This window comes from Pecten maximus, chromosome 15 (genome assembly GCF_902652985.1).
Source record: "Pecten maximus chromosome 15, xPecMax1.1, whole genome shotgun sequence".
NCBI classification, from domain to species: domain Eukaryota; kingdom Metazoa; phylum Mollusca; class Bivalvia; order Pectinida; family Pectinidae; genus Pecten; species Pecten maximus.
This window is the reverse complement of record NC_047029.1, coordinates 768,432-794,870: the sequence shown is the minus strand read 5'-3', so window position 1 is coordinate 794,870 and position 26,439 is coordinate 768,432. Positions and strand designations below refer to the sequence as shown.

Below are 26,439 nucleotides of genomic sequence, written 5' to 3'. Positions count from 1 at the left end.
GTGTGACAGGGACCTAGTGTGGTCGATGGTTCTGTACTTACAAGGTGGACAAAGCCCGAGTGTGACAGGGACCTAGTGTGGTCGATGGTTCTGTACTTACAAGGTGACCGAGGCCCGAGTGTGACAAGGACCTAGTGTGGTCAATGGTTCTGTACTTACAGGGTGACCGAGGCCCGAGTGTGACAGGGACCTAGTGTGGTCGATGGTTCTGTACTTACAAGGTTGACAAAGCCCGAGTGTGACAGGGACCTAGTGTGGTCGATGGTCCTGTACTTACAAGGAGGCAGAGGCCGAGTGTGACAGGGACCTAGTGTGGTCGATGGTTCTGTACTTACAAGGTGAATAAAGCCCGAGTGTGACAGGGACCTAGTGTGGTCGATGGTTCTGTACTTACAAGGAGGCCCGAGTGTGACAGGGACCTAGTGTGGTCGATGGTTCTGTACTTACAAGGTGGACAAAGCCCGAGTGTGACAGGGACCTAGTACTAGTGTGGTCGATGGTTCTGTACTTACAAGGTGACCGAGGCACGATTGTGACAGGGACCTAGTGTGGTCGATGGTTCTGTACTTACAAGGTGGACAAAGCCCGAGTGTGACAGGGACCTAGTGTGGTCGATGGTTCTGTACTTACAAGGTGGACAAAGCCCGAGTGTGACAGGGACCTAGTGTGGTCGATGGTTCTGTACTTACAAGGTGACCGAGGCACGATTGTGACAGGGACCTAGTGTGGTCGATGGTTCTGTACTTACAAGGTGGACAAAGCCCGAGTGTGACAGGGACCTAGTGTGGTCGATGGTTCTGTACTTACAAGGTGGACAAAGCCCGAGTGTGACAGGGACCTAGTGTGGTCGATGGTTCTGTACTTACAAGGTGACCGAGGCCCGAGTGTGACAGGGACCTTGTGTGGTCGATGGTTCTGTACTTACAAGGTGGACAAAGCCAGAGTGTGACAGGGACCTAGTGTGGTCGATGGTTCTGTACTTACAAGGTGACCGAGGCCCGAGTGTGACAGGGACCTAGTGTGGTCAATGATTCTGTACTTACAAGGTGACCGAGGCACGATTGTGACAGGGACCTAGTGTGGTCGATGGTTCTGTACTTACAAGGTGGACAAAGCCCGAGTGTGACAGGGACCTAGTGTGGTCGATGGTTCTGTACTTACAAGGTGGACAAAGCCCGAGTGTGACAGGGACCTAGTGTGGTCGATGGTTCTGTACTTACAAGGTGACCGAGGCCCGAGTGTGACAGGGACCTTGTGTGGTCGATGGTTCTGTACTTACAAGGTGGACAAAGCCAGGGTGTGACAGGGACCTAGTGTGGTCGATGGTTCTGTACTTACAAGGTGACCGAGGCCCGAGTGTGACAGGGACCTAGTGTGGTCGATGGTTCTGTACTTACAAGGTGGACAAAGCCCGAGTGTGACAGGGACCTAGTGTGGTCGATGGTTCTGTACTTACAAGGTGGACAAAGCCCGAGTGTGACAGGGACCAAGTGTGGTCGATGGTTCTGTACTTACAAGGTGACCGAGCCCGAGTGTGACAGGGATCTAGTGTGGTCAATGATTCTGTACTTACAAGGTGACCGAGGCACGATTGTGACAGGGACCTAGTGTGGTCGATGGTTCTGTACTTACAAGGTGGACAAAGCCCGAGTGTGACAGGGACCTAGTGTGGTCGATGGTTCTGTACTTACAAGGTGGACAAAGCCCGAGTGTGACAGGGACCTAGTGTGGTCGATGGTTCTGTACTTACAAGGTGACCGAGGCCCGAGTGTGACAGGGACCTTGTGTGGTCGATGGTTCTGTACTTACAAGGTGGACAAAGCCAGAGTGTGACAGGGACCTAGTGTGGTCGATGGTTCTGTACTTACAAGGTGACCGAGGCCCGAGTGTGACAGGGACCTAGTGTGGTCGCTGGTTCTGTACTTACAAGGTGGACAAAGCCCGAGTGTGACAGGGACCTAGTGTGGTCGATGGTTCTGTACTTACAAGGTGGACAAAGCCCGAGTGTGACAGGGACCAAGTGTGGTCGATGGTTCTGTACTTACAAGGTGACCGAGCCCGAGTGTGACAGGGATCTAGTGTGGTCGATGGTTCTGTACTTACAAGGCGGACAAAGCCAGAGTGTGACAGGGACCTAGTGTGGTCGATGGTTCTGTATTTACAAGGTGACCGAGGCCTGAGTGTGACAAGGACCTAGTGTGGTCGTTGGTTCTGTACTTACAAGGTGACCAAGCCCGAGTGTGACAGGGATCTAGTGTGGTCGATGGTTCTGTACTTACAAGGTGGACAAAGCCCGAGTGTGACAGGGACCTAGTGTGGTCGATGGTTCTGTACTTACAAGGTGACGGAGGCCCGAGTGTGACAGGGACCTAGTGTGGTCGATGGTTCTGTACTTACAAGGTGACCGAGGCTCGAGTGTGACAGGGACCTAGTGTGGTCGATGGTTCTGTACTTGCAAGGTGATGGAGGCCCGAGCGTGACAGGGACCTAGTGTGGTCGATGGTTCTGTACTTACAAGGTGACCGAGGCCAGAGTGTGACAGGGACCTAGTGTGGTTGATGGTTCTGTACTTACAAGGTGGACAAAGCCCGAGTGTGACAGGGACCTAGTGTGGTCGATGGTTCTGTACTTACAAGGTGACCGAGGCCTGAGTGTGACAAGGACCTAGTGTGGTCGATGGTTCTGTACTTACAAGGTGGACAAAGCCCGAGTGTGACAGGGATCTAGTGTGGTCGATGGTTCTGTACTTACAAGGTGGACAAAGCCCGAGTGTGACAGGGACCCAGTGTGGTCGATGGTTCTGTACTTACAAGGTGGCCGAAGCCCGAGTGTGTCATGGTCAATTCTCAAGCGACCTCCATCCTCTACCTCATACAGGTCAAACTTAGACATGGCCAGGATCTTCACTTCACCTACACTCTGAATGTAGAGGAATGGACTTGTGTGATACGGGTACATGTATATGTAAAATGTACCTTTATTCTAATACAAACAATGCGTACACAATGTGCTGTAAAACGTGAGCAATTCCTAATTATCCAACATTTTATGTACAAAACAAAAATACGAGAGTGCATGCCTCACTGAAGTCATAATTTTGAAATTAGTACAACATCCTGAATGGTAAAAAAGCAAGGAAACTCCAAATACATGTATCTACTAATATGTTATTTTGTACTATTTGAGCGGACGAATCTCTTCTTCTTTTTTTTTTATTTATTTGACCCTGATTTCATCTGTAACCTTTACATTTTTAAAGTCAAATATTCATCGATTTTGATTCAAAAATTTCCACAACAGAATCCACAATTATTTCAAATTTTGTTGTATGATTTGACCTTTGATCTTGATTGACATGTGACTTTGAGAAGGTTCTTGTGTTCGTAATATGTTAAAATGTTGTCATACCAAGCATTTCCAATTAAAAATCTCTTATTTCAGATAATTTCAAATTTTTACCTTGTTACACAATGACTGGAAATCCCATTGTCTTCATTCAAGATGTTTATTGTTCTTCTCAAATTTCGAAAGTTTAAAATCTCTCATTCCAATTTCCCCCTGTTGACCTACAACTTACAGCCTTTCCTATGAGTGTTTAAAGACAACAGAACACTCGGTTATTGAGTAATTGGAATCAGATTTTCAGCCAATCAAAATACTCTTTTGGTGATATGACCTTTTTTCAATTTTAGGGAAAACAAGAGATCCCAGAGGGATCTTGATGCCACTATTGAATGGTTGTTAATGGCTCTATGTCAGACTGATTTTTACTCTACTTTTCCCATCTTTTCTCTTTTCCTCTTAAATCTTGAATCTTAGACCATCAAATTCCAAGATGGCTGCCTGTTGGCCATTTTGTTTTTCAGCTTGAAATCAGATTCAAAATTAAATGGGAACAACTGGGGACAATGGGGGACCTACATGTAAATATTCCTCCATTACTATTGAAGAAATAACGATAACATTCTTCAATTGCCAAAATCCAAGATGGACACCTTTCCGCCATTTTGTTTTCCACTTTAGTTGCAAAATTAAATAGGCAAAACTAGGGGCTGAGGAGAACCAATATCAGAAATTTGAAAAACATCCCACCAGTGCTTTTCAAGAAATAGCAATGACAAGGATTGTTTTAAAATGTTTCCATCATATAGAAAGAAAATCATCAGACCAAGTTGCTGTATACTTACCGTATCTTTATCAACATCCAAGCGAATAGTAATCCTATTCCCGTCAACTGGTGTCTGATAAACAAAATATAAACTTGAGCAGAGTGCTTTAATTTAAGCAAATCTTATTTTATTAACATTTCATATTACAAACATATCAACACAATAGACATACATGTATAGATTTATATTTATTTGTTGATCTCAAAATCTCAAAATAAGATAACTTATCATGATGTTGCATCAGTTTGAGTTACTTTACTGTACAACACAGGTGAGAGATAGATTACCGTGCTACATTAGTTTGTGTTACTGTACAACACTGGTGAGAGATAGATTACCGTACTACATTAGTTTGTGTTACTTTACTGTACAACACTGGTGAGAGATAGATTACCGTGCTACATTAGTTTGAGTTACTTTACTGTACAACACTGGTGAGAGATAGATTACCGGGCTACATTAGTTTGAGTTACTTTACTGTACAACATTGGTGAGAGATAGATTACCGTACTACATTAGTTTGAGTTACTTTACTGTACAACATTGGTGAGAGATAGATTACCGTACTACATTAGTTTGAGTTACTTTACTGTACAACATTGGTGAGAGATAGATTACCGTGCTACATTAGTTTGTGTTACTGTACAACACTGGTGACAGATAGATTACCGTGCTACATTAGTTTGAGTTACTTTACTGTACAACATTGGTGAGAGATAGATTACCGTGCTACATTAGTTTGAGTTACTTTACTGTACAACACTGGTGAGAGATAGATTACCGTACTACATTAGTTTGAGTTACTTTACTGTACAACACTGGTGAGAGATAGATTACTGTACTACATTAGTTTGAGTTACTTTACTGTACAACACTGGTGAGAGATAGATTACCGTACTACATTAGTCTGTGTTACTTTACTGTACAACATTGGTGAGAGATAGATTACCGTACCACATTAGTTTGAGTTACTTTACTGTACAACACTGGTGAGAGATAGATTACCGTGCTACATTAGTTTGAGTTACTTTACTGTACAACACTGGTGACAGATAGATTACTGTACTACATTAGTTTGAGTTACTTTACTGTACAACACTGGTGAGAGATAGATTACTGTACTACATTAGTTTGAGTTACTTTACTGTACAACACTGGTGAGAGATAGATTACCGGGCTACATTAGTTTGAGTTACTTTACTGTACAACACTGGTGAGAGATAGATTACCGTGCTACATTAGTTTGTGTTACTTTACTGTACAACACTGGTGAGAGATAGATTACCGTACTACATTAGTTTGAGTTACTTTACTGTACAACACTGGTGAGAGATAGATTACCGTGCTACATTAGTTTGAGTTACTTTACTGTACAACACTGGTGAGAGATAGATTACCGTGCTACATTAGTTTGAGTTACTTTACTGTACAACACTGGTGAGAGATAGATTACCGTGCTACATTAGTTTGAGTTACTTTACTGTACAACACTGGTGAGAGATAGATTACCGTGCTACATTAGTTTGAGTTACTGTACAACACTGGTGAGAGATAGATTACCGTGCTACATTAGTTTGAGTTACTTTACTGTACAACACTGGTGAGAGATAGATTACCGTGGTGAGAGATAGATTACCGTGCTACATTAGTTTGAGTTACTTTACTGTACAACACTGGTGAGAGATAGATTACCATGCTACATTAGTTTGTGTTACTTTACTGTTCAACACTGGTGAGAGATAGATTATCGTGCTACATTAGTTTGAGTTACTTTACTGTTCAACACTGGTGAGAGATAGATTACCGTGCTACATTAGTTTGAGTTACTTTACTGTTCAACACTGGTGAGAGATAGATTATCGTGCTACATTAGTTTGAGTTACTTTACTGTTCAACACTGGTGAGAGATAGATTACCGTACTACATTAGTTTGAGTTACTTTACTGTTCAACACTGGTGAGAGATAGATTATCGGGCTACATTAGTTTGAGTTACTGTACAACACTGGTGAGAGATAGATTACCGGGCTACATTAGTCTGTGTTACTTTACTGTACAACACTGGTGAGAGATAGATTACCGTGCTACATTAGTCTGTGTTACTTTACTGTACAACACTGGTGAGAGATAGATTACCGTGCTACATTAGTTTGAGTTACTTTACTGTACAACACTGGTGAGAGATAGATTACCGTGCTACATTAGTTTGTGTTACTTTACTGTACAACACTGGTGAGAGATAGATTACCGTGCTACATTAGTCTGTGTTACTTTACTGTACAACACTGGTGAGAGATAGATTACCGTACCACATTAGTTTGAGTTACTTTACTGTACAACACTGGTGACAGATAGATTACCGGGCTACATTAGTTTGAGTTACTTTACTGTACAACACTGGTGAGAGATAGATTACCGTACTACATTAGTTTGAGTTACTTTACTGTACAACACTGGTGAGAGATAGATTACCGTGCTACATTAGTTTGAGTTACTTTACTGTACAACACTGGTGACAGATAGATTACCGGGCTACATTAGTTTGAGTTACTTTACTGTACAACACTGGTGAGAGATAGATTACCGTGCTACATTAGTTTGAGTTACTTTACTGTACAACACTGGTGAGAGATAGATTACCGTACTACATTAGTTTGAGTTACTTTACTGTACAACACTGTTGAGAGAGAACTTACCCTGTTACACTTGTTTTCAACAAAGAGGGCCACCTTTGTGCTATTTAGTATCACATTTTCTCCAATACTTTGTCTGTCAAAGGAAAAGAAAATTCAAAATAATCAAAAGTTTAACAGAGAAGTTGTTGACTGTACAACATAATCCTTGTTTACATAATGTCCCCAGCATCACTGACAAGTCCCAGAAAGACAAATCTTTATTTAGGATTATTATTGATGTTGCATGAAAATAACACCCCAAATAATATTTTTTCCAGGACCAAGGGGCCTGCAAGAGCTCAGTCGGTTAGAGTGCCCGCCACGTAACCTCTGACGCAGTTCTGAGTTGCTTGGTTCGACACTTCCCACCCATGTCAGTTTGTGTTTCTCTGTTGTGGTTGTGTCCTGGGGCAAGACACTTATCCTAATTGTTGTTGATATTATATGGCTGGCCTCCCGTATGTTCTTTAGTGAGGTGCTCACCAACTACTACAAGAGTATGCCTCAAAATGACCCTTGCTGTTCACAGCATGATAAACCAGCAAACATAAAAAACAACTAACCAAATCGCGAACCCAAACTGTGAAATGCTGCCCCTATGAAGTTAAAATCAATATAGCCAATATTACCTGTTCTTGTTTTCAGCCACAAACTGGTCAAAGTCTGTCAGCTGTAAGTCGTTTAATGTGGATCCTATTTCATCCTCAGTAAACTCAACAAGCTTCTGGGATACTCCTGTCAAAATGAACATTAACTTGGTCACATTTTATTCCCCAGTTTGACCCTAGTACATATCTATACAGCTAGGCTGACTATTACAGATAGGGCAGGTCTGTAGATGTAATTGAACATCTCAGATATCTTATTGAACATCTCAGATATCTTATTGAACATCTCAGATATCTTATTGAACATCTCAGATATCTTATTGAACATCTCAGATATCTGATATAATTTTACATTAAATCCTTGATATTATCTATACATGATGGTCAGAAGGAAGTTCAATCTTTTTGAAATTTCAATACCAACTTCTTTAAGACTATAAATAATAATTATTGTTATTGCGAAATTGCTTTAAAACATCAAGATTCTAGTGGCAATATTTCAATAAAATATTCATAATTATCTGAAAGGCAAACATTTATTTTTTTACAATTTCTATAATCACTGCTTACAAATATTGTGAAAACCAGAACTTTGTGATCTAGAAATACTACCCAGGATAACAACAGTAAGATGATAGAATACTGACCTTCACCTGAGATCTTCTTCAAGGTCATCTGACTCAGAGGTATGTTGGTTCTATCTGACACTTTGACCTTAAAATCATACAAGGTCATGTTTTTGGGAAATCCATCAGCAAATTCTGATTGTGGCTGTCCATATATCACAGTAAGGAAGATCGGTTCACAAACCGCACCTGTCGGGACACACTGACCGTTTATCTGTAAGTAGAGAATTCTCATCAGTCAAATAGCTTGAGAAACTGGGTAGATGATTTTTGGTGTTTAAATGAAGTGGAATTATCTACTGCATGTTAAGAAGTTACCAATAAGTCTAACAAAACTGACAAAAAGGATGTTCAGGAAGCTAGATTATTTTCACCTTCTCAGATCTTGGCAACTAACAAATCTGTTGAAGAGTTGGATAAAAAAACTTGCAAAATTTGTAAAACATCTGGACCAGGATATTTAAAATCAAATTATTGTCAGACATTGTTTGATAATTTCACCCAAGATTACAGTATTTTGGAGTAAATGTCCTTTATTACTCTAATGAACCACACCCAATCCTTATTGAGGTCTATAAGATATTTAACAGTACTGGGATCATGGTGTGTATTAGGTGAACACAGATCTGGTTCTGGTGACGGGCTAATTTGTACAAGGTCTATAGTCCAAGTCATGAACTAATTTTATATTATGTTCAAACAATTTTGCACCTCAATTTCTAATCTCTGACATTTGTAACTAATTCTATAATATGTTCAAACAATTTTGCATCTCAATTTCTAATCTGTGACATTCTCCAAAGTCAAAAAGGAGAAACCTTTTTTGGAAGTTATCATGAAAAAGGAAATATCTTAATGGTCATCTGATAATGAAGAGCTGTAATGCACTTCCAACAATGCATTCAAAATCACAAAACTACTGCAAACATTAACATGAGATACCAGGGTATTACCAGAGAGATACCAGAGAGATACAGAGATACCAGGGAGATACCAGAGATACCAGAGATACCAGAGAGATACCTAGAGAGATACTAGAGAGATACCAGGGAGATACCAGAGATACAAGGGAGATACCAGGGAGATACCAGAGATACTAGGGAGATACCAGGAGATACCAGGGAGATACCAGAGAAATACCAGAGAGATACCAGGGAGATACTAGAGAGATACTAGAGAGATACCAGGGAGATACCAGGGAGATACCAGAGAGATACCAGGGAGATACCAGAGATACCAGAGAGATACCAGGGAGATACCAGGGAGATACTAGAGAGATACTAGAGAGATACCAGAGAGATACCAGAGAGATACCAGGGAGATACCAGGGAGATACCAGAGAGATACCAGGGAGATACTAGAGAGATACCAGGGAGATACCAGAGAGATACCAGGGAGATACTAGAGAGATACCAGGGAGATACCAGGGAGATACCAGAGAGATACCAGGGAGTTACCAGAGAGATACCAGGGAGATACCAGGGAGATACCAGAGAGATACCAGGGAGATACCAGAGAGATACCAAAGGGATACCAGGAAGATATCAGAGAGATACCAGGGAGATACCAGAGGAATATCTGGGTATTGTTAAGACAGAAATCCGTTAAAACAGAAATCCATTAAAAAGATAAACAGTCCCCAGACACCTCGCATTGGGTATGAATAGATAGTAATTTTCAGACTGATTGTAAAACTGTTCTTGCCACTTTTACTGACCTTTTCACCTTCCCATACAAGCAGCATGTTCCCGTCATCTACTGGTGTCTTTATCAGTGGTAAATCATCATCACCTTCAAACACAACACCATCATATGTCAAACTGTATTGTATGTAAAACAGTTAAATTGTCTCTCTCAAAAATCAGTAAAACTTATTTCAGTAACAGAAAGTGAAAACCATTCATTTTCTAAAATCCCTGTCATAGTGAGTACTAAATTATTTAATGAATTCAATATAAATTTCAGATTATTATAAAGAAGTATGAGATTCTATTTCTCCAATACATGTGAAATCACCTACTTATACTGCCATAATGCGTGATACCCTGCTAGTAAAAAGAATAGCAAGATTAATTACACTCTACCTGTGTCTACCTGGTACACTATACTACCTGATATTAGAATGTCATAGAAAGTAGTACGAGATTCTGTATATATGAACATCATAGAAGAAAGGAATACAAGATTCTGTTTCTCACAGCCTGTGTTCACAGCCTGTTAACACCTACATGATACATCCTCATACAGGTGGTAACCAGCCACAAGTTCCTTCATCAGATGTATGTGGAAGTCTCCAGCTATACGGCCTTCTGCTACCTGTAATACCACAAAATACTGGATATCAGATCAGGTCCAATCCCACAGAATTTCTCACCAAGCAGCAATATGAACAGGTCTAGACATTTTTTTCAGCTTACAGCATTTCTGGTACTAAGGAAACTTTACAGGTCTAGACATTTTTTCAGCTTACAGCATTTCTGGTACTAAGGAAACTTTCAAAAGAATTTCATTTCATATGAAATGGAAACAAATTTAAAGAACCTTTTATTTACATGATGAAGAATGCAAATTGAGGTCAACCTGTGTACAACGCCCACTCAATGGGAACAAAGAAGTGACCAGGTGACCATTGTAGACATATGACCATTATAGACAGGTGACCTTTATAGACAGGTGACCATTGTAGACAGGTGACCTTTATATACAGGTGACCATTGTAGACATGTGACCTTTATATACAGGTGACTGTTGAAGGAATGTGACCTTTACACCACAGAAATATTGTCACAATGCTGTAAGTTACTCAAGCCTTTCACTGTAATGATATAGAAGAACTTACACTCGTGGCTGTGATATTACATTCATCATACAAGTTCAACAAGAGATCCCAGAGGGATCTTGGCGCCCACCATTGAATGATCTTTATAGGTTCCATGTCAGATTGATCTTTTCTCTAACTTTTCCCTTCCTCCAAGTCTTACTAATCTGTGTAAATTCAGAAACAGCCCTCTAGTACTTTTCAAACAAGGGGAACCCATATACATAATGTATAAGATTTAGCGATAATGGCTGTCTGTCGGCCATGTTGTTTTCGGATTGGTCCCAAAATGCAACACCAGGGACCAAGGGGAACCTACATATGAAATTTGAGAAAGATCCCCTTCAGTACCTTCTGTAAAATAGCGATAACAAACTTCAATTGTCAAAATACAAGCTGGCTGCCTGTCGGCCAGGTTGTTTTCTGACTGGTCTCAAAATGCAATATGCATAACTAGGCACCGAGGGAAACCTACATATGAAATTTGAGAAAGATCCCTTCATTACTTTCTGAGAAATAGCGATAACAAACTTCAATTGTCAAAATCCGAGATGGCTGCCTGTCGGCCATGTTATTTTCCGTTTGGTCTCAAAATGCAATATGCATAACTAGGCACCAAGGGGAACCTATATATGAAATTTGAGAAAGATCTCCTCAGTACATTCTGAGAAATAGCGATAACAAACTTCAATTGTCAAAATCTAAGATGGCTGCCTGTCGGCCATGTTGTTTTTCAATAGGTCTCAAATGCAATATGCATAACTAGGCACCAAGGGAAACATACATATGAAATTTGAGAAAGATCGCTTCAGTACATTCTGAGAAATAGCGATAACAAACTTCAATTGTCAAAATCCAAGATGGCTGCCTGTCGGCCATGTTGTTTTCCGATTGGTCTCAAAATGCAATATGCACAACTAGGCACCAAGGGAAACCTACATATGAAATTTGAGAAAGATCCCTTCAGTACTTTCTGAGAAATAGCGATAACAAACTTCAATTGTCAAAATCCAAGATGGCTGCCTGTCGGCCATGTTGTTTTCCGATTGGTCTCAAAATGCAATATGCATAACTAGGCACCAAGGGGAACCTACATATGAAATTTGAGAAAGATCCCTTCAGTACTTTCTGAGAAATAGCGATAACAAACTTCAATTGTCAAAATCCAAGATGGCTGCCTGTCGGCCATGTTGTTTTCCGATAGGTCTCAAAATGCGATATGCATAACTAGGCACCAAGGGAAACCTACATATGAAATTTGAGAAAGATCCCTTCAGCACTTTCTGAGAAATAGCGATAACAAGAATTGTTTACGGACCGACGGACGGAGGGACGGACGGACGACGGACCACGGACCACGGACGCAGGGCGATTTGAATAGCCCACCATCTGATGATGGTGGGCTAAAAATCTAGTATGAAATTATTGAACTCATTTAATAAATTCAATATTACATAGCACAAGTTTAAGATTCTGTTTATCACATAACTGATAATTATGGGAATGTGAGTAAAACTTTCACAAAATTTTTTGATAAGAGAGACAAATTTCTGCCTGAACGGTGTGTTTTTTTCCCTACAGAGACATGTAATGCTATAATGTTATCATGACAACATGACTATACCGTATGACATGGTTGAATAGGCCAGTGATAATAAATATTCACCTCAAGGATAGCTTCTTTCAAATCTCTCACGGTTTTTCTCCTGTCAAGAGTGAGTTGTGTTTTTGCTGTTTGTGTCCTTAGACACAAGGAACCATCAAAATATTCAAACGTATCCTCGAACTGAATGTGTAGACAAATTGTGTTGATTTCTAAGTCGTATAACTCTCTGTAAGAATATCAATTCAATGATATTATTGGGACAGGTGAATTGATGATATTCCATACAATAATTGTATATATTCTCTTTCATATAAGAGCACTTGAATGAAAATTAAAAAAAAAAAAACTATTTAAACTAGAAAATGTCTGTAAGACATAAATGCCCCCATTGCCCACTTGACACCCCAAAACCTCAGCAGTTCCTGAGATTAGCTAGTTACGTTACATCGGGATGGGACAGACATGGGTAATACTATATGCACCCCCATTTCATGGCTGGGACATACAAAATTGATGCTTACAATACCAGCTGCCCTAAGGCTTGGCTTATTGGGTGGTCAGAAGCCTTCCCTAAGGCTTGCTTTATTGGGTGGTCAGAAGCCTTCCCTAAGGCTTGGTTTATTGGGTGGTCAGAAGCCTTCCCTAAGGCTTGGTTTATTGGGTGGTCAGAAGCCTTCCCTAAGGCTTGGTTTATTGGGTGGTCAGAAGCCTCCCCTTAGGCTTGGTTTATGGGGTGGTCAGAAGCCTTCCCTTAGGCTTGGTTTATTGGGTGGTTAGAAGCCTTCCCTAAGGCTTGGTTTATTGGGTGGTCAGAAGCCTCCCCTTAGGCTTGGTTTATGGGGTGGTCAGAAGCCTTCCCTTAGGCTTGGTTTATGAGGTGGTCAGAAGCCTCCCCTTAGGCTTGGTTTATGGGGCAGTCAGAAGCATCCCCTCAAGCTTTGTTTTTTTTCTTACATCCTACCTTCAGAGAAGGAATCAGACAGAGGTATCATAGGTCACAAGCCACCTAAAACCTATACATACCAGCATCTAGTTCAATGTTTTAATGCAGTTTTCACAGCAATTATGTAATTACCATTTCAATTCCCACTGTAATTCATAACTATCCCCACTGTAATATTCATAACAATTCCCACTGCAATTAATAACAATCCCGACTGCAATTAATAACAATTCCCACTGCAATTAATAACAATTCCCACTGCAATTAATAACAATTCCCACTGCAATTCGAAAGACTTTCCTCTTTAATTCATGATATTGTATGTTAATGTTCTTGCACTATTTCTCACTGTAATCTCAGAAACATTATGTATCAAAGCACTTCTAACTGTACATTACATTACACAGCCGGACCAGGGTTACTTAAATCAAAACACAATTTCCAGCTACCTTACCTCTGGAAGTGTAAATCCTCATTTTCCTGGATAACTTCTGACAGTAGATTTTGTGGTAGCCGGTATGTTGGGTCTCCGATTGCTAGAATTAAAGCCACTAACAGTTATATAAATTCAGCATAAAAGTTCACAAAATTATTTTTGTAAGATGGTACAATAATCATTCTGGATGCTTTTTAGACTATACAATTCTGCACTTTTTACAACAATTTGAAAAAAAAAATCATAAATGATTCTAAGCTGTTACTTTAACCAACAAGAAAAGTTTACCAGTCTCTTTGAAAAAGAAAGATTTTAAAATCTACCTTTGTCAATACTGGTACACACTGCCTTACCCTCTGGGGGCCTCACTAAACAATACTGGTACACACTGCCTTACCCTCTGGGGGGCCTCACTAAACAATACTGGTACACACTGTCTTACCCTCTGGGGGCCTCACTTAACAATACTGATACACACTGTCTTACCCTCTGGGGGCCTCACTAAACAATACTGGTACACACTGCCTTACCCTCTGGGGGCCTCACTAAACAATACTGATACACACTGTCTTACCCTCTGGGGGCCTCACTGAACAATACTGATACACACTACCTTACCCTCTGGGGGCCTCACTGAACAATACCGATACACACTACCTTACCCTCTGGGGGCCTCACTGAACAATACCGATACACACTACCTTACCCTCTGGGGGCCTCACTAAACAATACCGATACACACTACCTTACCCTCTGGGGGCCTCACTGAACAATACCGATACACACTACCTTACCCTCTGGGGGCCTCACTAAACAATACCGATACACACTGTCTTACCCTCTGGGGGCCTCACTAAACAATACTGGTACACACTGCCTTACCCTCTGGGGGCCTCACTAAACAATACTGGTACACACTGCCTTACCCTCTGGGGGCCTCACTAAACAATACTGATACACACTACCTCACCCTCTGGGGGCCTCACTAAACAATACTGATACACACTGTCTTACCCTCTGGGGGCCTCACTGAACAATACCGATACACACTACCTTACCCTCTGGGGGCCTCACTAAACAATACTGATACACACTGCCTTACCCTCTGGTGGCCTCACTAAACAATACTGATACACACTACCTCACCCTCTGGGGGCCTCACTAAACAATACTGATACACACTGTCTTACCCTCTGGGGGCCTCACTGAACAATACCGATACACACTACCTCACCCTCTGGGGGCCTCACTAAACAATACTGGTACACACTGCCTTACCCTCTGGGGGCCTCACTGAACAATACCGATACACACTGCCTTACCCTCTGGGGGCCTCACTAAACAATACTGATACACACTACCTTACCCTCTGGGGGCCTCACTAAACAATACTGATACACATTGTCTTACCCTCTGGGGGCCTCACTAAACAATACTAATACACACTGCCTTACTCCCTGGTGGCCTCACTAAACAATACTGATACACACTGTATTACCCTCTGGGGGCCTCACTAAACATTCTTTCCTATAGAAAAGCATGTAAGCGCTGGATTTTCCTGAAAACGTTTTCTGGATCTCGCGCTCCCTCATTGGATGGACACGGGCGTCGTCAAAGTTGAACCAGCAACTTCCGATTTCCGGTACAGGTGATTGTGTCCTACTCACAAACAAAACACAGAAAATGAGTCGACTGATTCAGACTGAACACGAAATCTTCAAATATATATGTCCTGCTATACATTTGTGATATTTATCAGAGTTATTCCCCCTTCAAAAATACTTTTCTAATTATTTGTAATTTAAAATCACTGTAGTGCTAAAAATTGAGAAGTTTTTGTCACTGTAATATTGATAATTATTTCTCTCAAATAAACAAGATGATTCATTTATATTCTAAGAATATGAATTGATATACACAATCTAATTTATGGAAGTTTAAATTTAGTACATTCAAAAAGAAAATACAGATATCCTTCTCCACATTACAATCTATTAGCCTGATCCATTTAGCAGCCAAGAGTCTTGTTGTCCCAATATCTAACCAGTGTTTTAAATGACAAAATTACCCCTGTAACACCACCTAACAATCTCACACTGTTTACAACTATACACTTTAACAGTCCAGTATTCAGGATTATGGATTTTTACATTCATGTAATATGTTGCTTGTTATCGATTGATCCATGTCTGATTTCAACTAGAACTGTCGCCAGGATGGCTGACTAATACCCCCGCAATCTGCACGAGTCAATGGTAAATTGGAACTGATAATTAGAGGCCAACTAAGATAACCCAGTAATATAGTGACCAGTTGCCATAGCAACCATAATTTTGAGAAAAAGAAAGTGGCATGCACATCTACACATGATCATTAATATGTGTGTGAAGTTTCATTGAAATCGGCCCTTCGGTTTAGGAGGAGTTGTCCGGACAAACTTAAAGTTATGGTTCTTATCAGAAAACCTGTTTATAGTGACCAGTTGCCATAGCAACCATAATTTTGAGAAAAAGAAAGTGGCATGCATATCTACACATGGTTCTCTATATTTGTGTGAAGTTTCATTGAAATTGGCCCTTCGGTTTAGGAGGAGTTGTCCGGACAAACTTAAAGTTATGGTTCTTATCAGAAAACCTCTTTATAGTGACCAGTTGCCATAGCAACCATAATTTTGAGAAAATGAAAATGACATGCACATCTTCACATGGTCCTCTATATTTGTGTGAAGTTTCATTGAAATCGGCCCTTCGGTTTAGGAGGAGTTGTCCGGACAAACTTAAAGTTATGGTTCTTATCAGAAAACCTGTTTATAGTGACCAGTTGCCATAGCAACCATAATTTTGAGAAAAAGAAAGTGGCATGCACATCTACACATGATCATTAATATGTGTGTGAAGTTTCATTGGAATCGGCCCAGCGGTTTAGGAGGAGTTGTCCGGACAAAATGCGTCTACAGACAGACGGACGGACGGACGGACGGACGGACGGACAGACAACCTGATTCCAGTATACCCCCCCTAACTTCGTTGCGGGGGTATAATAAAAACAAGAGAGATGCCATGGTGGACATCTTGGATTAAAAACTTTTTTTTTTAAATAACAACACTTGGTCAGGACCTTCTCAGGATCATTTCAGGTAAGTTGTAGCTGAATCCAATTGGTAAAATTTGAGAAGTTGTTTAAAATAAGTGTTGTTCAGGAAAGCCATGATTGTACAATCTTCTTACAAAAGGACTGCCATGGCTGCCATGTCAAAGTTTTTATGAGGCCAAAAAACAACACTTTGTTTAGCTCTCCTTCCTTAACATCCTCACCAATACCCAGTTCAATGGCACCAGTGGAACTGGAGAAGTTTAAAATGTGTTTTTCAAGATGGCAGCCATGAAGGCCATCTTGAAGTCCGAACTAAGCCAAAAAATGAAAACACTTGGTCAGGACCAACTCAGGATTATTTCAGATAAGTTAGAGCTGAATCCCACTGATAGAACTTGAGAAGTTTGGAGTGTGGAAAGTTTACAGCAGCACACGACGACAGACAAAGCACGATGGCTATAGGTCGTCCTGACCACTTTAAGTCAGATGACCTAAAAATCCACTAATATTTCCTCGGACCTCCCACCTTTTATTGTCAGGAACTGATTCCTCTGGAGACAGATCTGTAATGGCTGTCTGACATCCGCCGGCTAATCCCTCCTTCTGGACAGAAGTTATCTCCCTTAGAGACACGAGATGTGAAGCAGTATCTACAACGAATTCTTCACTGTGCTTCTCTAGGAACTGAAACAATCACACCAAGACATCACAATAACATCAATAAGGCGATTCCATTCTATTTTTCTTTGTTTTTCATTTTCATTGACAGTACATCCTAAATGATCTGCGGCTATGTTTGCAAAAATATAAATCTGGTGAAAATCAGTCTAGAAGCTCATCATGATACAAAACAAAAAAATATAAATTATTTTGATATTTTATTGGTGATAACACAAAGTCTGACCAAATCTTCAACATTGTGATAAAAGAAATTAAGGTTAAAAAATGTCATATTATATTATTTGAATTTAAAATCAAAATTGCATTGTTACATCTCTATTATGGTACATGTCTAGGCAAATCATGCATATTATTGGATTTGAATGTCTACCATTTTATTCTGATTTATTTACAAATAAAATAGAACAGGCCTCTGACCTTATGTATGGATCCATAGTGTCGCTTGAACCTTTTGTTCCATGATACACCTGTTTGTTTTGTGATTTCCTGTAACAATAAAAAAAATATCCATCAAGTACAGAGTTTTGTTTTATTACGCCATATTTGCATTTCACTGCTATTTTTACCTTTGTTAGATATGCATTGTTACTTGAACAGAAATGTTTACTTTCTTTTCGAAGACAAATGATTCAATTTAAATACTCTCATGAGAGTATTTAAATTGAATCATTTGAAATTAATTATATAAGTACAGTCTACCCTCGTTATATCGACACATTTCGTCCGTGCCAATTATGGCGGTATAACGAGGGTGGCGTTAGTATCGAATCATGGAAATTACAACAGTAAAAGATAATGTTGTACCAACGTTTTAATAAATACACAATGAGTTAACATATAAGACACCATGGTATTGATCGTACATTTCGTAGCTTACAAATACACATTTACATATGTAATTTCTGAAAAAAAAGTCATTAATTTGCTTTTGTCTCATGCCATCTGTTACAATCTGTCGACTTTTATTGGAAATTACGCGGCACTGGATCAAGTCCGAAGAACACGCTTTCGTCTCGGAGTTTCCATCTCGACTGACGAAGCCAAATCGTTCATACCATAAATAAGAACACTTATTGAGCCGAAATCAGTCATGCTTTATTACAAATCGAACCATACCTGTGTGTAGATGTCACATATATAAACATCAATACATATATCTACCTGAATGATAGAAACTCATTCAAGCGTATAACTAAGTTACCTGTGAAAAAGGAAATGCCCTAATTCTATAAATAGAACACTAAAGAGTTCCTCGATCGCAGAAAAAACGGACCACGATGACGATATCGTCGAGGGTAATATATAGGGATTCGGGACGTTTGTATTGTTATGAACGTGGCGGATGGCGGTATGCAAGGGTGGCGAACTTAACGAGGGAATTATATAGAAGGGAAATCCGTTCTAGGGGTGTAGGTGGCGGTATGCGAGGGTGGCGGTAGATTCGGGTGGCGATAGGTCGAGGGTACACTGTACATAAATATGTCCTTAAATTTCAAATTCAGTAAGTGTACACAGTTAGTGGTTTACTGCCTACACAACTCTGCCTTTTAATAGATTTTTGAAAAAGAAAAGTTAGCAGGATAAGGGTTCATGTAGATTGTCCAAGTTAATTTCAGGTGCTTTTGATATCAATTAATCTACCTATAATGAGCAACAAAAATTGATGGAAGATACTTGATACAACCTTGCGACATGACATCAGTTTTGAAATTTGGTGACGGTGCCTACATATGTAATGTAATATATTCTAATGGTGATGTCACACAAGTATTATCAAAGTAAAATTAGGAAGTACCATTTGTAAAGTAAATGGCATTAGCAGATCAGTGAGAAGACATTTTCACAGGCTTCCAGTAAAATGCTAAAGTGAACATATAGGGCAGGTGCCCTTATAAGGCCTAACACAGGATACCATTAATAAAGTCAGACTACAAATTATAGCATTTCTTGAAACAGCTTCAAAAGGTGATGTAAAATTTTAACTTTCAAAGTATTTTAATAAACATTAATGCTAGCAACTTACAGCACAGATTTTGTCTACAGAGAGCATCTTAGCTGGTGATCTAGTCAGTATGGTATGTATGAGATCTACAGGGGAATCACACTCGATGAAATCCACCTCACCAGTACTCGGGTCTTTAGGTAACTGTATGGCTTCCTCTTCCTGGAAAAAGTCATTAGCATTTATCTCAGAGTTGATTCCAACATGTAAAATCTTCCTGGAAAAATTCATTAGCATTTATCTCAGAGTTGATTCCAACATGTAAAATCTTCCTGGAAAAATTCATTAGCATTTATCTCAGAGTTGATTCCAACATGTAAAATCTTCCTGGAAAAATTCATTAGCATTTATCTCAGAGTTGATTCCAACATGTAAAATCTTCCTGGAAAAATTCATTAGCATTTATCTCAGAGTTGATTCCAACATGTAAAATCTTCCTGGAAAAATTCATTAGCATTTATCTCAGAGTTGATTACAACATGTAAAATCTTCCTGGAAAAATTCATTAGCATTTATCTCAGAGTTGATTCCAACATGTAAAATCTTCCTGGAAAAATTCATTAGCATTTATCTCAGAGTTGATTCCAACATGTAAAATCTTCCTGGAAAAATTCATTAGCATTTATCTCAGAGTTGATTCCTACATGTAAAATCTTCCTGGAAAAAATAATTAATACCATAGATATATCCCAGAGTTGATTCGAACATCTCGAAAAAATATTTAATACACCGGGGTATATATGTCCGAGTTGATTCCAACAAGGTAAATCTTCCAGGAACAAATCATAAATATAATTATCACAGAGCTGATTCCAACATGTAAAATCTCCCTGGAAAAAAAATCATTAATATATTTATCCCAGAGTTGATTCCCACATATAAAATCTGGATATCTCAAAAGGTATCCTAGCCCCACTATCTATAACTTTATTGATTCTACACCTATTTGACCTTTTGCCCCAAAAGGACCCATCGATCCACCAACAATCTACAATGATGTTGGCTCCCCTACCCTGTATCATTTGACCTTTTCTGACCTTTTCCTCTGTTACCTAGATGTTCATGTCTACTGTGGATGACTTTTAACATATTATGAATTTTATTTTGCTGTGTTTGAAACAACTTTAAATATGAGGATATTGCCCAATCTATATTCCTATGTATAGCATTATATCAAATTCAAAATGGCTGCTGTTGTCCGACTTCATAAGTCCATCTCATTTTACAATGTTGATTAAATTAATACTTAATGTATGATCAATGGTACAATTGTACTAGTGTAGAAAATCTAGAAATCACAAAAAACATTTACAAAGTGTGTCTTACTGGACTTGTCCACTTGCCAAGAGCATCAACATCTCGGAGGTAAGCATGGTAATGTCCCCCGTAGGCCCCACCTCGGTGTATTACTACGGAGAACAACTTGTACTTCACGGGGGACGTCGCCTGAAATCGTCAAAAAAACGGAAACACATGTAGATATTACCTGGTAAGCTTTTATAAAAATTCTCAGAATATTACCCAGTAAGTTTATATAAAAATTCTGAGATTTTCTCCTTGACTTGCTCTTATAACTAAACCTTTTTAATACCAGTTTCATAAATTATGTCAGGACAAAAGATCCAGCATAACTGTGATTGGTTTCCATTGTTTCAATTATGTCACCAAGGAAAGTGAATGGAGTGAAAAACTTCACATATCTAAACATCTAATATAGCTTAAATCTTTTTTTCATTTTAAATTTTTGAAGCTCATCACAAAATTTCATTTATCTTTGCCAGAGTCTCAGTGAAATAAAAAAAAATTGAAGACTTTTTCTGATAAAATTCAAATGAAATCGAGAGCTGAGGGAACTGAATTAATAATCTCTACGACACATTCTAAACAACTATATTTTGGTCTACCATAACTCCTTCAACTTTAGACGAACTTTTAACTCAGATATGTTTTATAGATTTATTCAGCAGTTAAAGGGACATCACGGTAAAAACGTTGTAATTTTCAATGAATGTACGTGTTTTGTTCCTTTCCAGTTATGTTTCTGTGCTGTCCCAATGTTCACAGTCGATCCTCATGTCCAGCTTGACCACTTGATATAGTTGGGAATCCCCCTCTAAATTTAGCGCGGAAATTATTTTTAAATCATCACGTAACTGTTTTGAAATCGAGGCAACACAAACACACGATAGTTTACAAGGCGAATAGGATTAGTTGGACAACGATATTATACAGTGGTTTAAATGTTAAATAACACGTTCTGTATATATTCCGGCACATATATTTATGTGTAAATAAGTGTAAACACCGTACATATAGTATAGTGACAGTAGCGATGTACTGGTACAGACTGTATAAATATTACCGAGTTTGTGTAAATATTACCGAGATTGTCATGACCTACTATCCAGCAATCAAGCAGAATACGAGCAGCGTCCGTATTACGTACTGCTGTTTTCATGTTTGAACTGCATTGTACTGCTTCCCCAGTTTAATTCTAGGATTGTGTTTGACCCATTTTCCAATTATTCTCTTCATTGCGGAAGCTGTTATCGTTTTCAACCGCAGTCGATTCACATTGGAAGCCATTTTTGTTTTCAGGTGTTTTAGTGTGTTGTGCGCATGCGTGTTATCGTATATGTCACAAAATTTGCATATTCAGACTATTGATCAACGAATTGTGATAACCTTTTTATAATCAATAATTGATGTTTTTTATATACATATATCATCAAATGTGAATGGTTATTGTTCATAAGGATATTTTTTTTAAAGATATACCCAATAATGTGAAAAAATACAAAATAAAATTGGTTTACCGTGATGTCCCTTTAACTACGGAGAACTACCAATAATCACAAAATCTTATTTGAAATGAAATTGAAGAAAGACATCAACACCTATTTGAGTCAGTTTATCCAGCGATAAGCCCATGTGTGCTATTATCAGGCACAGTAATGTTTATCATAGTGTCATGAAAACACTGACAAATATGATTTTATTGCCCAACAGTTAACGCCCACTCTACGTGAGTGAAAGTTTATGTGTTGGCCCCAGACTTATCTAAGGACATTGTACTCACCTCTTCCAGATATGGGGCCATGTCTAGTGACTGAGGGAACACAAATTTACCAGATTCCTGAAAAATCAGACATCAACACTACAGAATTAGTATATCTGTTTACCCATGAGGTAATACACATGTCACCACACATAGACAGATCAGTCCACTCTTTTTATAATACAGCTCTGAATTTCCAAACATTTCATGTGTGGTTAGACAGTATATTTTCAGTGTGTAGGGAGGGTAGTCTCACCCAGGTGACAGTATATTGTGTAATATATCTATAGTAATTGTGGAAGCTTAGTGAGGAATCTCCCTGATAGCTTAAAAAGTTATTCATTAACTAAACCTTATCAAGTTTGACTAAATGTACTGTTCTAGTTTTATTATATTTCCCACTTTTAAAACTCCACAGTGACTGAATCACATGTACAACAACTACCTTGAATCGCTGCATCTTTACAAAGTCAAAGCTGAACCTCAGTAGGGATAAGGTCAAAATTTCTGGAAGACTTCGTATTTTTGCTCCCTGTAATAAAAAAAAACATGGAATAAAACCTTCCTGATTCAATCTGTACCAAGTTTAATAAAAATAGGTTACAAGAGTAAGGAATTACAGACAAACAACCTGCTACAGACAGACAGACGGATGGACAGACAATCCAGCTGATGACATCATCTCCCACGCCAACGAGGGAATAACAGGAGTCTAGGGTGAAGTACAGAACTGTTGGTCTGACATTTTATCAATGGTGCTATCAAGGACTGTTGGTCTGACATTTTATCAATGGTGCTATCAAGGACTGTTGGTCTGACATTTTATCAATGGTGCTATCAAGGACTGTAGTTCTGACATTTTATCAATGGTGCTATCAAGGACTGTTGGTCTGACATTTTATCAATGGTGCTATCAAGGACTGTTGGTCTGACATTTTATCAATGGTGCTATCACAGACTTTTGGTCTGACATTTTATCAATGGTGCTATCAAGGACTGTAGTTCTGACATTTTATCAATGGTGCTATCAAGGTCTGTAGGTCTGACATTTTATCAATGATGCTATCAAGGACTGTTGGTCTGACATTTTATCAATGATGCTATCACAGACTTTTGGTCTGACATTTTATCAATGGTGCTATCAAGGACTGTTGGTCTGACATTTTATCAATGATGCTATCACAGACTTTTGGTCTGACATTTTATCAATGGTGCTATCAAGAACTGTAGGTCTGACATTTTATCAATGGTGCTATCAAGGACTGTTGGTCTGACATTTTATCAATGATGCTATCACAGACTTTTGGTCTGACATTTTATCAATGGTGCTATCAAGGACTGTTGGTCTGACATTTTATCAATGATGCTATCACAGACTGTTGGTCTGACATTTTATCAATGGTGCTATCAAGAACTGTAGGTCTGACATTTTATCAATGGTGCTATCAAGGACTGTTGGTCTGACATTTTATCAATGATGCTATCACAGACTTTTGGTCTGACATTTTATCAATGGTGCTATCAAGGACTGTTGGTCTGACATTTTATCAATGATGCTATCACAGACTTTTGGTCTGACATTTTATCAATGGTGCTATCAAGGTCTGTAGGTCTGACATTTTATCAATGGTGCTATCAAGGACTGTTGGTCTGACATTTTATCAATGGTGCTATCAAGGTCTGTAGGTCTGACATTTTATCAATGATGCTATCAAGGACTGTTGGTCTGACATTTTATCAATGGTGCTATCAAGGACTGTTGGTCTGACATTTTATCAATGATGCTATCAAGGAATTAGGACTGCACACCGGCAAAACAAGCTATGAATAGTTTGAAATCCTTCTTTGAGAGTTCAAATTACATTTTTTAATATCCAGATTTTCCTTTCCTTTTCATTTTTGCGGCTCATGTTCTTATTAGATCAAATACTCAAGCTAAAAAGTACAACTCTTCTCAGGAATAACAACTGATACAGTGGTGTGCTTAACCCACAGTTTCCTGAAATTATCATGAAAGATGTTATGGGATCGAGAACGAGGCGCGGCCGTAGCCAGTCCACTTTCATCGGGCTCCTACAAAAACGTTATTTTCCCTTATCTATAAGGGATTTTGAATCTTAATTTTTTGATATGGATTAGTTTGCTACCTCAACATTCAGAACGTGGCTAATCATTTCTGACATTTTGAGTGTAAATGTGTCTTTTGGACTAGACATGGATTGAGTGTCGCGAGTGACTACTGTTCAGCACTTACCTGCATATACCTGCGTACTATATAGGTATATTGGCCACTACATACGGACTATCCTTGAGAATCATGCCAGCTAGCAATAAACCTCAGCGGGTACAGAGTGTGACCACTAGCAGGACCAGTGGTATTGGTGCGAAAACTACTGACGATAGACTGGACGAGATTTATACCATTCTAAAGTCCCTAGTTACGGAGGAGGTATTGGAGAAGAAATTAGAAAAGTTGCGTATAGACATTCAACTAGAGCACGCCGAGCGTATTGAGGCTCTTGAGGACCGAGTTGGTGATTTAGAGCAGGAGAATGAGGACTTAAAACTTACAGTTTCCAAATTAGAAGATCAAATTGTAAATGTGAATAGCCGGGTATCGGAAATGGCGGGAAAACAGAACGACCTCGAACAACACGGCCGGAAGAATTCATTACGTATATCTGGACTAAAGGACACCGAGAGAGAATCAGTGGAGCAGTGTGTTCAGGGTATCGTGACATTTGTACGGGACACTTTGAAGGTACCGATTGATGGTAAAGACATCGATATCGCCCACAGACTGGGACGTTTTGATAGTGCTAAACCAAGGAACATTATCGTTAAGTTCACCCATAGACGCAAGAAGCAAGAGATTATCCATGCGCGTAGGAACCTAAGGGGAACGGGATTTGTTATCTTTGAGGACTTAACCCGTTACAACCAACAGAGACTTAGAGATGCTTATCACCTTGATTGTGTCAAGAACTCTTATAGTATCGACGGGAAGTTGTTCGTGGTGCTAAATAATGGAAAGAAGCGCAGACTGTCGTTTGAAACCCCACTTGAAGAGAACTTTCTCATGAATGACACCAACTTTCGCTTTAGGAAGTGACTGGATTAAGTAAAGATCGGTGGTGACATTTGGTCAGTATCGTTACTGACTTACCGATCAATTCAAAATACTGTGTAACGTGTGTGTCGTTTTTATGAGTTATAATCATGTATGTTTCCTACTGAGTGTGTGTTTTCTTTTTGTGTTGTGAAAGTCGATTCCAATTGGAGTGTATATTTGGACTAAGGATCCTAACATACAGGTAAGTGTTCCACACTAGCGCACACTGATATACTGATATAGGCCGATATTGAAAAAAAAATAGTGATATATGTATGCTTCAATGATCTCGCTTTCTTTTATTAAATATTTGTATCAAATATGTTTATTATTTAGATCTTACCAGTGCCTCTCAATAGAAGCATTCATATATAGTTGTAATTTGTCGTTTGGCTGTGCTTGCTTTTAAAAAATATTAATTTAATATCGTTTTCCGGAAATCCGTCGCTCATTGAGTTTGGGTTCTAGAATTGCCGATTTACTTCCGGTTGACACAACCTGTATGTTTTCGTAGGTTCCACGGTCCCTCTCCAACTGTTGAATGTTTGTGGTATAGACCTACTATACTGTAAGAGAACGGAAGTGTGCTTAGGAAAATCCTGAACAATACAAG

The 26,439-nt window shown here is 39.2% G+C and overlaps 1 protein-coding gene across 1 annotated transcript in view; it reads right to left on the bottom strand.

The window, feature by feature from the left end:
* Positions 1-26,439, bottom strand: part of LOC117343457 (ubiquitin carboxyl-terminal hydrolase 40-like) — a 49,789-nt gene that overhangs the window by 14,080 nt on the left and 9,270 nt on the right. Inside the window, exons 7-22 of the mRNA XM_033905813.1 lie at positions 23,160-23,246; positions 22,736-22,792; positions 20,983-21,102; positions 19,678-19,818; positions 18,072-18,140; positions 17,500-17,657; positions 15,379-15,539; positions 13,899-13,980; positions 12,562-12,727; positions 10,306-10,393; positions 9,795-9,868; positions 8,099-8,291; positions 7,473-7,578; positions 6,865-6,937; positions 4,188-4,241; positions 2,811-2,919 (exon numbers count right to left, since the gene is read on the bottom strand). Coding sequence (XP_033761704.1) covers positions 2,811-2,919; positions 4,188-4,241; positions 6,865-6,937; positions 7,473-7,578; positions 8,099-8,291; positions 9,795-9,868; positions 10,306-10,393; positions 12,562-12,727; positions 13,899-13,980; positions 15,379-15,539; positions 17,500-17,657; positions 18,072-18,140; positions 19,678-19,818; positions 20,983-21,102; positions 22,736-22,792; positions 23,160-23,246 — 1,738 coding nt within the window. The remainder of the gene's footprint in view (positions 1-2,810; positions 2,920-4,187; positions 4,242-6,864; positions 6,938-7,472; positions 7,579-8,098; positions 8,292-9,794; positions 9,869-10,305; positions 10,394-12,561; positions 12,728-13,898; positions 13,981-15,378; positions 15,540-17,499; positions 17,658-18,071; positions 18,141-19,677; positions 19,819-20,982; positions 21,103-22,735; positions 22,793-23,159; positions 23,247-26,439) is intronic.